The 14,510-nt window shown below is 39.5% G+C and overlaps 1 protein-coding gene across 2 annotated transcripts in view; it reads right to left on the bottom strand.

Moving 5' to 3' along the window:
* VPS13B (vacuolar protein sorting 13 homolog B) overlaps window positions 1-14,510 on the bottom strand; it is a 316,612-nt gene that overhangs the window by 77,236 nt on the left and 224,866 nt on the right. Inside the window, exons 34-35 of one of the 2 annotated variants that reach the window (XM_054385615.1) lie at window positions 13,546-13,683; window positions 4,512-4,925 (exon numbers count right to left, since the gene is read on the bottom strand). In XM_054385615.1, the coding sequence (XP_054241590.1) occupies window positions 4,512-4,925; window positions 13,546-13,683 (552 nt within the window). The remainder of the gene's footprint in view (window positions 1-4,511; window positions 4,926-13,545; window positions 13,684-14,510) is intronic. The other variant, XM_054385616.1, reaches the window with a different exon arrangement.

Below are 14,510 nucleotides of genomic sequence, written 5' to 3'. Positions count from 1 at the left end.
GCCTCATATCTGGGTTCTGTGCCTCACACTGCAAAACGCAGACTGAACTGGAGGGGTTGCACCAAAAGCATCAAATACACAAAGCACACATTCAGCTTTCACTGTTCTCTGTCTATAGAACTGACTCCCATGAAAACACTGTCACCCTTACTACTGCTACATACAGTGCTGGGATTCACATGAAAGAAATTCCAGTCTCAAAAATCAATGCAATAAAAGCTGAAGACATTACAAACCAAATCATATTTGCTCTGAGTTGCATTTCATTTGGAGTCTGCTTTGTAGAGTGAAGTTATTCAAACAGCAGTTGTACAAAATTAATGCACACTGCCTTGAACCGAAGCCCACAGCTCACTTCGTTTCTCCCCTGAGCGAACATGCTAGTTCATCAGTAGCAATTCTGAAGCCTGTTAAAATGTACCAGTAGGGAATCTGACCAGGATTAATAGTGGTGCTCAGTCCTCGGATTAGGTGGTGTCTTGTTTCATGGATTTTAGGCCATCTGTTCTTCCCTCCTACATTCTACTCCTGCAGCACTATAAACGCACCTCCACCTCGGGGACTATAGAAAGGAATTAGAATTCTTCTGCTTTTCATTATCACAAGATTCAGTAACTCATTTCATTGTCAGGATAATCCCCTTTTACTCTTTCTTTTGCGCTTGCAGGGGATGCCAAAATGACAAATAAAATCCTGGATGTTAGAGACCTGATGAGGTCTCCACCTTTGCTTGAGTGTTGGGTTTAAGCTACTTGTGACGTGGTGTCAAATCTGACAGGACCCCGATGCCCACACCCAATATTCATTAAGGTTTGTTAGTGATTTGTATAGGTGTCTACAAGCTGCACTTCCACCTCAATCCTCAGTGGTCACTTCAATACTTGGTCTGTCCTCTGGCTTTTACTGGCAAAGAATTAATTTCCTATTGTTCAAGTGTTGGAAAGAGTGTCTGTTTCTTTCTGTAAGTGACAAAGGTCTTCTGGGTGTTGTAAAAGGCTTCTTACTGCTGCATATTATTTTAGGTAGTCATATCTAATTTAATGCTTTATTTCCCCATGGGCCAACTTGCATATCTGCAGCATCCAAAGGCTTTGACAACGCCTTAGCAGAAATTTCTTGAGTCAGTTAGCAACAAAGTGAAGTTTGGTCTTTGCTCCACACCAATTAATAGCTACATTCAGCTTTCAGTACTTTCTGTAAATACCTAATGTATGCAGTATCTTTCAGGTTTAGTAAAAGTAATTGCAATTACCATGCACTGAAATCATGTTTTGGGTTTTTTTTTCCCCAATATTTAAAAAGTAGTCATCTCTGTATATGGGATAAAGGGCTGGGGAATTCTCTCTATGATCTTTGGAAAATTTAATGTCTATAAATCTCTCAGGCTGTGTAACAGTGCAGCAGGACATGTAGAAATGAATCATAGAATCCTAGAATGGCTCAGGTTGGAAGGGACCTCAGAGATCATCTCCTCCAACCTCCCCACCAGGGCAGGGACACCTCTCAACTAGACTCAGCTGCTCAAGGTCTCATCCACCCTGGCCTTCAACACCCCCAGGCAGGAGGCAGCCACAACCTCCCTGGGCAGCCTGTTCCAGAGTCTCGTCACCCTGGTACCAAAGAACTTCCTCCTAAGCTCCAGTCTAACCCTCCTCTGCCTCAGCTTCAAACCATTCCCCCTTGTCCTATCTCTAGACACCCTCAGGAAAAGTCCCTCTGCAGCCTTCCTGCAGGATCCCTTCAGGTACTAGAAGGCAGCTCTAAGGTCTCCCTGGAATATTCTCTTCTCCAGGCTGGACAACCCCAGCTCCCTCAGCCTATTCTCACAGCAGAGGTGCTCCAGCCCTTGGGTCATCTTTGTGGCCTCCTCTGGACTCACTCCAACAGCTCTGTGTCCTGATGCTGGGGTTGTTTTCATTTGAGCATGGAGATGTTTTCATATGACACAACTGCAGTATGAGCGTTCAACACCTACAATTTATTTGGTTAATAGTGAAACAAAGCAATGAATTCTCCCCTCTCTTTTCCAGAAGCTACATCTTCCTGCACTTGTAAGAAATTCATAAAAAGAAGTTAACCCAGAAGGCTGCCAGCTTCCATCAGTAACTCTGGAAGGAAAACTGATCATTAAAAAGAAAGTTCTATGGCAAGTTTCTGTCCTCATTTCAGCTAAAAACAAATCAAGGCATTACAGAAGGTCATGCACTTCTGTTTTCCCCCATTAGGGAGGAAATATGCCAACAACACATCCCTGTGAGGGTTTTTTTTTGCTAAATAATTCCTAGCAAAGAGGATTCCTTACAAACCAACTTCCATCTCCTCCATGAAATCTCATCTGGAAAAGGGCTCGTTTACACTGTTTATAAAACACTGTCACATAAAATGTGTAAAAAAACCCTATTTCACTAAAAATAGCTTGGGTAAGTACAGGATTAGAGGAGTTTCTACTGCTATAATTGTCCCTTTGTAGTTTTTTCCATGATGTTTTTGACCAGTGTTTTTAGCTGTGTTTATTAAAGTCAGCACATCAAAAAGGATCAAAGAGAAAGCTAGTGAGAACCAAAGAAATCCCAAGTGTATCATGTTGTCTCACTGGGGAGTTATGCAGATTCAAGTAAACAAGTGCAAATTGTTGAGGTTTTAATGAAAATTTTCTACAATTATTGTATCTGAAGCCCCTCTGTCTAATAACATCTGTACAGCAGATGTCTGCGCTGTACAAAAGGCGAGCAATGCTCCTTTTTCTTCCTCTGTTTAACAGTACATCTGAGATGCCTACTTTTGTCATTGTGCTTAGTTTGCTTCAGCAAATAATTCGTAAAGTGCAGCTGCTGCAGATGGTCCCCATAGTTCCTTGACTGTAAAATCAAAGTCATGGGGAAGTATTTGTGTATTAGTTTCATTCCATAAAAAAAATTTTAAAATTCTGACTTTAACCCTGTTCAGCTCCAAAGGTTGATCTACAAAACTGTTTGTAAAAAGGAAAGTAGTGAAGGACTGACAGATTTAAGTACTCCTTGCTCCTGAGACATAGATACTACACTTAAAAGAAAAAAAAAAAAGACTTCACTTGCGTAATTTCTTTGTAAAAAGAAAACAATTCCAGTTAGTAACTGTAGTGTTCTTCTGAAGCATATTTAGCATGAGATTAGAATCATAGAATCACCACAGATTCATCAGAACACCATTTCCCTCCCAGTGAATAATGTAGCCTCTTTCCTGAAGTTATAATTTCCACTTTGGATACTGTCAGCACTTTAGTTTCAAATTAAGAATTTTAAATAAAACCCCAAACAATTTACTCAAAGAACTTCCGACAGTTTCAATCAGTTTTGCCTAAGTGTGTCCCTCACACTTCTTGTAACTTAAACCAATTTACTGCATCATCACAACATCATGCAACCCCCCACCCCCACACATATATTTGCCTTTTCATAAAGCAAAGGTAAGGTAACTTTAACTGGAAAGAAATGTGAAAAGAGCCTGTTGACCTCTATTTATTGCCTGATTCTGCAACTTCTTCATACAGACTAACTCATTTCCATTTGCATTAGATTCAGCATCAGCACTGCTTTACTTAACAGTGCCTGGCAGACTAGAAACAGGCTGAAGATTCATGGATAGCTTGTGACATGGAAAATAAAGATTGGCTTCCTCAGACCTCCAGAAGAATCAAGAAACAAACCTTCAATGGCAAATGTTTCTGAGGTTTATCATGAAAGGCAAGGTATGGCCTTCCCAGCTGATGAAAAGCTTCAGGGTAAGTGATTACACACCATGGAGTTTGCCAACTGCTCTAGAGTGCAGTGACAGAAGGGGCTTGGCTTTGAGATATTGAAGCTTGCTGTGGACACCAGAATGAACTGTGGGATGGATGATGTACAAATGATAGAATGAAAGTGACAGAGGGAAAGAGGATTATGACACAGAACTATTTAAAGGACAGCAGAAAGGCCTTTTACTCAGTTGCAGTGCTCTCTGTGCTAGGGTTGCAATCCAGTTGGAAAAGTGTGGGAACGCAGGCACTGCTCCTGCCCGCACTGTTGTTTATTTATGGATAAATCAGGAGCTTCAGGCTCCAGCACTTCCAGGCTTTCATGGCCTAGGGACCTTTTATTTTTCATTTTAAACTTTTAAAACAATAAAGCACGGAAACTTGCTGGCCTGAGGATAAATATTTCTGATGAAAAAAGAATAAATCACCACTTTGCTTGGCTTACAACTTGTTCCTCTCAGCTACAGACCATTTTAACTTGAAAGCTACTCTGCCAGATGCCTACATCTGGTGCATCTCCATGTCATGCAAATGAACCACCTTATTGATTTGACTAAAAGAGGTGTCCCTGCCCATGGTGGGGAGGTTGGAGCAGATGATCTCTGAGGTCCTTTCTAGTCTAAGCCATCCTGTGATTCTATGTCAGCTAAAGGAGTTCCCTTCAATGCCCACACTTTAAAACAGTTCCTAAACCACCACTGGCACACATCAGCAGCACTTCCAACTTTCAAAAAACTCTTACCTGCAGTTTTATGTCCACCTTTAATATTCAGGCTCCCACTGAGGTTTGATAAAGAGACTAACAAAGAAGGTTTACTGGGATGTGGGATGGTTTCCATCGAAACAACCATCTGCACAGTGTGAATGGAAATCTTCTGGAAGCAGGAAAGGGCTTGCCACAAGCTTTCCTGAACTGAAGCCTTTTGTGCAGCACTGGTGTGTGCTACAGGGAGCAAATCCATGGCACTGGAGTGTTTGGGCAACGAAGAGATATCCTCCTCTGGAATAACACCACCAGATGGAACAGCCTCCTTCCTGGGCTCAACATCATTTCTGGTTATGATTTTCTTCAAAAAGTGGTTTATTTGATCAAGTTTGACAAAGCTGAGATTTGCTTTCAAAGGTTTCGACATGTCCACATTTATGTCAGCTGCAGAAGAGAATTGGAGAAGGAAATGTGAGAAGCTGTAGTGCAATTATCCAAGCAATGCAAAAATGTTAGGCATTGAAGTTTAGATAATGCTCTTTTTACTGTTTCATTAGAAGTACAAAATCAACAGTAAAACATGAAGTTCAATAAGGACAGGTGCAGAGTCCTTGTCCTATTGCTAGACACCCTTATGGAAAGTTTCTCTGCAGCATTGCCATAGGATCCTTCCAGGTATTAGAAGGCAGCTCTAAGGTCCCCCCAGAGTCTTTTCTTCTCCAGGCTGAACAACCCCAGCTATCCTCATAGCAGATGTGCTCCAGCCCTTGGATCATCTTTGTGGCCTCCTCTGGACTTGCTCCAGTAGCTCTATGTCTGTCTTATGCTGGGGACACCAGAACTGGAGGCAGGATTGGAAGGTGGGGTCTCAGCAGAGCAAAGCAAAGGGGCAGAATCTCCTCTCTTGCCCTGCTGGCCACACTCTTCTTGATGCAGTCTAGGATAGGATTTGCCTTCTGGATACTTCTGTATCAAGAGTTTTAATTAAAAGCAAGGGAAGAAAAACATCAGAACACTGGAAAAACTCTTTTTGGCAGGGTGTTGTTGGCTTTGCTACCTAAGTTTGCAAGTTAGTAAATGAGGAAAGTATCCTCGCTGTTTGGTGTGACAGCTTTCACATCTAACTGTGGCAGGTTCTATTTGCAACACTTTCCCACAGCAGTATACCCCAAAAGAGGAAAGAACAACAAAATACAGCCAAAAAACTGCTTAGACTGAAGTTGACAGAAAAGGTGGCAAACTAAAGCCACAGAGTAAACTTATTGAGAAAGAGTTAAGGGAGTCTATTACAAGAGCAACAGCCCTCTCTTGGACTTCCTCAGGGTAGGGAGGACAAAAAGCACTGGTGAAGCTCAGCAGTGGGACTGGGCAACTGTGGTCCTGGGCCTGTATTTATCACTGCATTGGCCACTTTTTTTCACAAACACTGCACTCATCTGAGAGAGCAAGGAAAGAGCAGACACTAGAACACCTGAGAAGTGCAAATGACTTCTCTGCTTTGTTTGGAAGCTGCACATGGCACACAGAACAATGTTGTCATGACTAATAACTTCACAGAGGTTTGTATCAAGGTCTTATTTACATTAATTGCAGAAAAGGTAATTTGGGAACCTTCATTGCAAATATTTCAACTATTGTATAATGGCCTAGGTTATTTTGACAACTAGGGATGATTATGTAGAGATTCATTGGCATTTTAACTAAAATGTTCAAATCCCAAAAATCCAGCTGAGCAATCAACATCTTTTTAGTCTGTGGCCAATTTTATACCTTACACAGTCAGAGAATCTTTAACATTCTTTGTAAATTAAAACTTAAGTGATGGACAGAAACAGTGAAAACGGATGAAATATGAAGATAGATGTTCAGCAGCTTCTCCAGTCACTCAAAACAGGCTCAAAAGAGATGTTATGACGTACAGGGTCACCTGGATGTAGCTGGAATAATATTTGCAGGGTGCAAACCCCAAGGGTAACAGTCCTTTTGTTTCATTTTAAATGCCTTGGGAAGCACACCACACAGCACTGTGCTGATTCTACAGCTGTGGAAAACACAGGTTCCTGTAATTCAAACAACTCTCTGAGTTGTCCAGAATTACATCAGACTCAGGACAGGGCAGAAGATAGCTCAAAGGCACCTTTAAGTCCTCCACTTCCTCATTCTTCTCTTTGGCTGCTAGTGACTGGCTACCACAATTACTCCTCAATGCTTTCTTTAGATGTAAGACGTAACAGCAATCACTTCTTTTGCCAGGTGTTAGCTATTTCCAGCCAACAAACAGCAAAGAAATACCTGTGCTTGTAAACAGATGGCATCCAATGCAGTTATTTCAGACCAAACTAGATGGTATCAAAACAATATTATTGCAGTGTAACACTTGGGTATAGAACTTCAATTGGTCTTTCTTCCTCTCTCATTTTCTCCACTGATTATGTTTAAATCAGACCAAACTGTATGGTATCAAAGCAATATAACTGCAGTGTAACACCGGGTGTACAATGTGAATCGGTCTTTCTCCCTCTCTCATTTTCTCCACTAGATCTCTTACATTATGCTCTAAATCCCTGCCTGTCAATTATTAGTTTCTAATTACCCTTCACAACTTTCTGAACAGCTACTAGGAAACAGAATGATGAAATAACTATTGAGTTAAAAGGAGATTAGATAAATATAAATAAATTACACTTATTATATGCTCCCACCACACCAGGAGATGACTTAACAGTGAAAGGAAAGGAATCACGTTGCAATAATGAAATCAGAGAGGGAATTCAGGTCCCAGAGGCGATTCTACAGAGTTTATGTTAATGTACACCTTGTGGGGGACCAAAAATCAACTGGAATAATTTCCTGAAAACTGTTTCCAGCTATTTTCTCATTTAAAAAGTTCCAACTTCACTTGACCCATTAGTCATCATATTACTTACATTTATTATGTATTTTGAAATCTATTACAAAAAAGCCAATGGATTCAATATGGTCTATTTGAACAAAATCATAACATCTATAAAAGAAAACCTATGAGCAGCCTGCTGAAATTTCTGTCTGAAACTATTTATTTCTTGGTCATTTTATTACTTAGAGCTTCAGATTAAAAAAAGTCAGATAAAGTAGGAGTATTTTGCCCTTGATCTCCACGACATTCAGATTTGTACTGTGAAGATAAAGTTTTATTCTGTGAGCTTGGGATAATGATATTACTGAACAGGACTTTCAATTGGTAGGCTAAGGATGAATAAGCAACACAAAAATAACAGAGCTCCTAGCAAGCTGCTTGAGGTCAATCCCAGCTCTTACTGAAGCCAGTAGGCTTATTCTAATATATACCATGACTTAATGTATACCAGGTCACTATTTCTATGAGTAATAAACCACCATAGTGTACTCTTAAGATAAAAACCCAGAAAGTAAATGTTATTAAAATTTTTATAAGCTTTATTTTTAATGCTGGGATCTTTTCACAGACTCTGAGAAATGTTGGACTGTGAGAGAGAAAAATCAGGCATTTTCCAAAAACGTGTTCCCTTCTCATACTTCTCATTCTGGAACGGATCTTTCATTTCTCATAGCTAACACAGAAGAGGTCAGGTCTTTTTCCCTCAGGTTGGACATGGTCTCACTCTCCCCTACCCTAAGGAGGCTGTAAAATATTAAACTAAATAAATAGCACTGCCATAGAAGAAAAACACTACTTTCCCTAAACTCTTAGGAGGATTGAATTTCCTACTCCTAAACAGGAGAGGAGCAGACAACAGGCATGAAACATTTTGCCACGAGTAATATTCTTTCTCTAGGAGCCACCCATCCTGATGTAAGGAATCTAACAGGAAATCTGAGGAAGGTAAAGGTAATCTTGAGCCCTGACTCTGATTTGGTGTCAGGGTGGCCTTTCGGTAACGAGGAAATGGCTGAATTGCAAAAATCGAATTTATAAAAATGGGAAAGAGAAAGACAAGTCAAGAAAAGATTAGCTGTACTGTTCTCAATTGTCTCTGGTCAGGCATCAAAAGAGAAACAAATGAAAAGAAACTGAAAAGCGAGAAGAATACAAACTAATTGTTTTTATCCTCTAATTCATCATTCCCAATTTGGATCAAGGGAAGAGAAGGAAGAAACTTGAGACAAGGTTTCAGAGGCCATCTGCAGTCCATCTTGTATTCTGCTTCTGTGAGACAGATGCCAATTAGTCTGGAAGAGGCTGGTAGTCACTCCTCAGTATTTCTGCCTGCTGCCATCTGTGTGCTGCAGCCCCACAGAAGCGGCTCTTTAAGGCTGGTGTGGACACTCCAGCCTTCAGCAAGCTGAGTCTACTTGAGCCAGACAGGGTGTCCCCAGCAGTAACGACTCCCACTTCCACGAAACAGCATGTTGTTGACATTACACAAAGGTGACAGCTCTATATAGCCAGTGCCAGGGACTGAGAGCTCAGACAAGGCTCAGAGTGATGTAATTCTATTATTTAAAGAAAAAAGTATCACAACTGAATGAAAATAAATTGTTGTGGGTTGAGAAGACCAAAGACACCATTAATAAAGGATGGAGGGTTAACTGCTGAACACAGAATGCTGACTGAAATCAAGCAGCTGTGCAACTACCAAACACACTCCAGAAGTGTGCTGGAGGCTGGGTGGCAAGGCCAAAAACTGTCATGGGGGCAGTGGGAAGTAAAGTAAAACCCTAGGTAAGACACACATTAACCCTCAAAAGAGAGTCAGAGAAGTTGAAGCACAGCACGGTGAGATGAAATAAATTGCTCCAGGTCATAGAGCACATTTGTGGAAAAGAAAAGAACTCATAAATACTAACTCTCTATTTTCTGCTTAGCTGCTGAATAATATATCTACATTAAGACATACAGGAAAAAAATAAAAGGGAACCTCATGAGATGTTTTAAATGGTTCATAAGCCTGCCAACAGACAGAAAAAGATACCATGAAAATCTTTTCCAACTTAGGCATGTGGCTTGGGTGTGCAGTTTTAATTTTCAGTATTTGGGCATTTAAGAAACAAAATTTCAAGTAAGTGTTGTGGACACTGCTTCGAGAAAGGTCCTTTGATAATTTTCTGCATTATTACACTGGAATTGTAGCCAATAGATGTATCAAAACCAAAGCAATACCTACAGGCTGCTACACCTGTTTGGAATATTTCTCTTTGCCCCCTTAATCAAATAAATATCATTTCATGGCTACAGTGTCAGTGCTTTAAAAACTTGTTTGTAAGAGAGCAAAAAGAAAAAAAAAAACTACTAGAAAGCTCAAAAGTTTTGCAAATGATCCAGAGTTAATTAGAAAAGTCTGCACCCTGGCTAGTTCCCCTTCTCACGTGTCAGCTCTCATTAAATCAAAAAATTCTCATTTCAAAGGTAAGGAACACCATGGTTAACAAAACTGTTAAACTGGGATCAAGTGGACACATTCCTTGGTTCCTATGTGGTGTCATGCTAAGCAGCCCACAGCTGAACTTGCAAGGAGTATGAATGATTTTTCAATATATTAGGTATCTGATCTAATGCTAATTTTCTCTCTATAGGCTAACTGTGCTGGGAACAGGTGGCCCTGCTTTCAATTATGGAGGGCTAACATGCCAGTGTGAGGCCTGGATTAGTTCACCTTCTCACAGGGAATTTGCCTCGGTTGGGAATGGATTTATTATGGCTTCACACATGGAATGGAGCTCATGTCAGCTGAGGGCAGTGATACATCATATGATTCAAATTAACCTGCTGTGGACTGTTCCGCAGGGCTGATATTGTGTATTAAAATAACGACATTTTTAAAACAGCTTGAAAGAAACCAGGATTGCTGAAGTGCAATGGTTCCAATTTGTTCCAACTAATCTATCACCTGCTGGAGATATTATTCTAGTGGGTTTCTGGTAGCTGCTATTTTCCAGGTTTCTCCAAGCCACTGACCTTGCTAATGGGTACAATTGTTGCCCCTGCAAAAAGTGGGGAAAAAAAGCAGGAGACCATGGTGGGGTTTTGTTTCTAGCTTTTTATGCATAACCCTAGATCACTGTGCTGTTCCCCTCACAGTGCACCAGGGAGGAACTGGCAGGAAAGAGCAACTGCCCAGGTCCCCTAGTTGTCACTTTATCTTTCAGTGGGACATGAAATTTCTTAGTATTACTGGTTATAACCACACGTATTTCACATCTAGCCTAAGGTCTTCCCAAGAAAGATGAGGAGAGCACTCTGGCATAAACCATCTTTGGTTTAATGCAATTTGTATGAAGGTTTACTTCATAAACATGTTTTGTATCATTTGCATGCAGGAAGAATACATCACAACGACAGCTTTTATACCTAAGAGAGCATAGATGATGAAAAAATAAAAATCCAAAGCAAGGACTAGAAGGCAAAGAGAATAATTGTCCAAAACCTATTAAGAAAAGTCATATTTGTTCCTCATCCAATGAATAATATCTAATGCTGAAGCAATCAAATAGTTCACTTCTATGTATTAGAAAAGAATTAGATGTACAATTCAGTAACAGACTGACCATAAAAGAGAAAGTGTCTTACAAATTGATGTAGATAAAATTTACAAAAATTTAAATAATTAGTTACTTTAGAAAGAGAAAGAATAGTCTTTCAATACTCTGTGGGTTAAAGTTAAGATCTGTTCCCACAGGCCTGGTGATGAATGCTTTTTTCTTCTAGGATCCTATTACCTTAAATCTGGAAGAAATACCATTTTTCTTTAGTTGCCAAAAATGTACAAAATAATCAACTCATGTGGCAAGAAGTGCATTAACGCATCCCATTCTTCTCATTTAATTAGTGGTTTCCAAGTTTAGCTACTTGCTGTATTTTTTTCATCTTCAAGCTAATATGGACTGACATCCTGGCTTCCTTTGTGGTGAAACCAAACAATTTTTCTATGGAATACTATCTACTTATCTGCCTGGGCTGACAAACTATTTACAAAGACTATCAGTTTTACCTAACACAGCAATCACTAGGAACCACTTGCAATTTTCTTTTATTTTAACTGCCTGTGTAGTAGTTTGCATCGTAACACATAGGCACATTTGATTGTTGTATTTGAAATTTAACCCTCAGCACAATAACAACATCTTTTGTAAGAAGAATAACACTGCAGTTAAACCACTCAGCTCTGAATACTTCGAATCTATATGGAAAACTGTGTCGTTATCCCAGCTGCTACATTTTTGTCTGCACAGCTTTTAAGTGTGCTGACTTTCAGAACAGATCAGCTGCAGCAAACAGGCAGCACCTACTGCTGCTTCCAGTGCATGTTAACAGTTCCCTTAGTGCAGTTACAAAACACATAAACATAAATCAATATGGAAAAACACACAGTATGTGCTTAGATAGTATGCCAGTTAGTAGTAACATTGTTTGCCAAATGTTCACCAAAGAAGAGTAGGTCTTTGAGGCCTGCAGTGCAAGTGTACCCCAGCAGTACATTTATTTATTCCATTTACTCACTGTGATGTCTCCCATCACAAATATTGCTCCTCTAGGGACCTCACAAGACTCTCAGGAGTTTTGCTGAGGTTCTTGTCCTCAATAAACAACTGCCAGCTTAGTTAGAATCTGGTGATGTAGACACTTTCTCCAGGCCTGCTGGTGGCCAAGCTACCTCATCCTAGAAGAAGTTGTGGTTAGAGGACTCTCCCCGCAGGAGACATAGGAACTGATTTTCCAGTAGCCTGTTAAGAGGCTGTCAAGCTTTCAGAACTCTGCATTTGCTCTTCTGATGCAATCACATATGGAAAGTGCCTTCCATTACTCATCCAATGAAACTTCCAGTCCCCAAGGAAGGTTTCTTGGTAAAGGTTAGGTTTGAAAAGAATCTCATAGTGGCAACAGGCAAGGTCAGAAAAATCTGCAAAGGAATGCAGAGCTGCTTTGTTGTATTATACTGGCAAAACATTTAATGAAAATTCAGAGCAATTACTGTTGAGTCATGTGCAACGATAGTTCCAATTAACAGCAAAAAGATGATTAAAACAAGTTCCTTTTGGCTAAGGAGAGATCTTGGAGGAAATCTGAAGCTTTATATGCTTTTGTGAGATTAAATAGAGTAATAGATTAATTCCCTATGCCTCAGTTGTTTTCTGTGAAACGGTGAGGACATACTCTTCCATCACCCACCATGGGAGGGCTGTATTTCTGTAATGCCCAGATCCTACAGCAATAAGCAAGGTAGAGGAAATAAGGAATTGTGCTGTTGAGTCAGGTTTAGACAGTATGCTGCAAGACTAAATCAACAGGAAACTGGATGAACAGGAAAGCCCAGTACTGAAGAGCTGCTCACTAAATGACTGGTAACAGCTCATCTCTGTGCTGAGTAGAGTAGGAATAGTCAAGGGAAAAAAAAATAAAATTACATAATTCAACAAATTATAACAAATGTGCACATGAGGAATGATGTTATGATGGCACAGGTACAAAGAAAAGTATTTTCTAACTTTTAATATAACTTCAGTTCTATTCATAGTAATATAAATACAAAATTCACAAAACAGAATGGATGACATAATTCAATTTGCAAGAGCTTCTCACACTATAGGAGTGAAACTTCAAGTCACATTTTTTTAAGTAAATGCTAATAAACCTTCATATTACACCAGTTTTATTCTGTGTTAATTTAAAAAAGCACAGTATCACTGTCTTTTAAATTTTACCACTTGAGATAATAAGAAGGCAATGCCAGGTATGTAGATTCCAAAAAACCCAAGAGAAGGCAGTTTATAAAAATATTCAGAAACATTTTAAAAGTCAGCTTTTATAAACATAACTGTTGTAAGTTTCAGTTGTTCTAGGGCTAAAAGAAGGTAGGTGTCATTCTGTTGGAAATCTGTCAACCGCAGCCTTCTTGAAGAGTAGAAAACAAGTAATGAGACTTTAAACCTATGACTGGTACAGGACTGATCATTCCTCAACTTTCATTTCAGTTTGGGGTAATTGCTGGAGGAAAATAGCACATTCACTAGCAAGAATACAACATTTTTCTGATGATCTAATGTGTGTCCCTGTGTGTGCATATCCACAACTAGATGACATTACAAAATAAGAGATTAAAGTGCTTACCTGGTCCATTAAGGAAGTCCTTAATTTGCACAGTGATAAGAGGAGGTGGAATGCCACTTTTAGCATCTACTTCTCCGGCTACTGTCTGCAACCAAACTGTGCAATAATCCAGAGCTTCTGGTAAAGTCTTCCCAGGATCTACAGGTATGATAACAATCACAGTCATTAATGATATTCCAGGACTATGATAACATACAAAAGGGATTAAATAAAATTAAAAAGGTTAAAGTGCAGCACAGCAAATAACATTCCTAATTCAACTGTTCCCCACAGCATTTGTGCCTGCAGGCAGATGCATGTGCATTACAATCCATGCATATACAGGCAAGAGGGCAAAGCTGTAATTACAGAAAATGTAGAAAACCTGCAAAAATAGCATGTAAAGTATGAATAAAAGGCAACAGATACCAGAAGATAAATGTAAATAGCACACAATTTTAGCTTTAATCTCAATGACATTTAAGCAGTCCTTACAAGAGAATCTGTGCTCAAACCCTGCTACTCCTAGACTGTATTTTCATTGTCAGGTAGAGAAAATAATAATGCAAAGATAAACAAAAAAGGCTAAAACACCAGAATGCTACCAGGACTCAGCATTATTAGTATGGTGATAGACCTTGGAGTTTTACACAGTGGCTATTCTTGCATACCACCTTGAACTGTATTCCTTTGATCAGTCTCTAATGGTTCATTAAAATTAATTTCCTCCCACTGCTGTTCTTGTCTTTATTTTCTGCATATCAGAAATGGCAAAACCAGTAGTGTAAAAAGCCTCTTTTGATGTTATTCTCTCCATTTTCAGTCAATTAGAAACTGCTATAATTGCTTTATTTGGGTTTTACAGAATGGATTGCTTTCAAGAGTGGTATTTCCATACCCACTGTTATAGCCAACATATGGTATGGTGGTAGAACAGTCATATGTGGACTGGGTATATAAAGTCAGCTTTGGAATTTGTCTTTCTT

This window comes from Indicator indicator, chromosome 12, assembly GCF_027791375.1.
Source record: "Indicator indicator isolate 239-I01 chromosome 12, UM_Iind_1.1, whole genome shotgun sequence".
Lineage (NCBI taxonomy): Eukaryota > Metazoa > Chordata > Aves > Piciformes > Indicatoridae > Indicator > Indicator indicator.
This window is presented reverse-complemented; position numbering and strand designations above follow the sequence as displayed.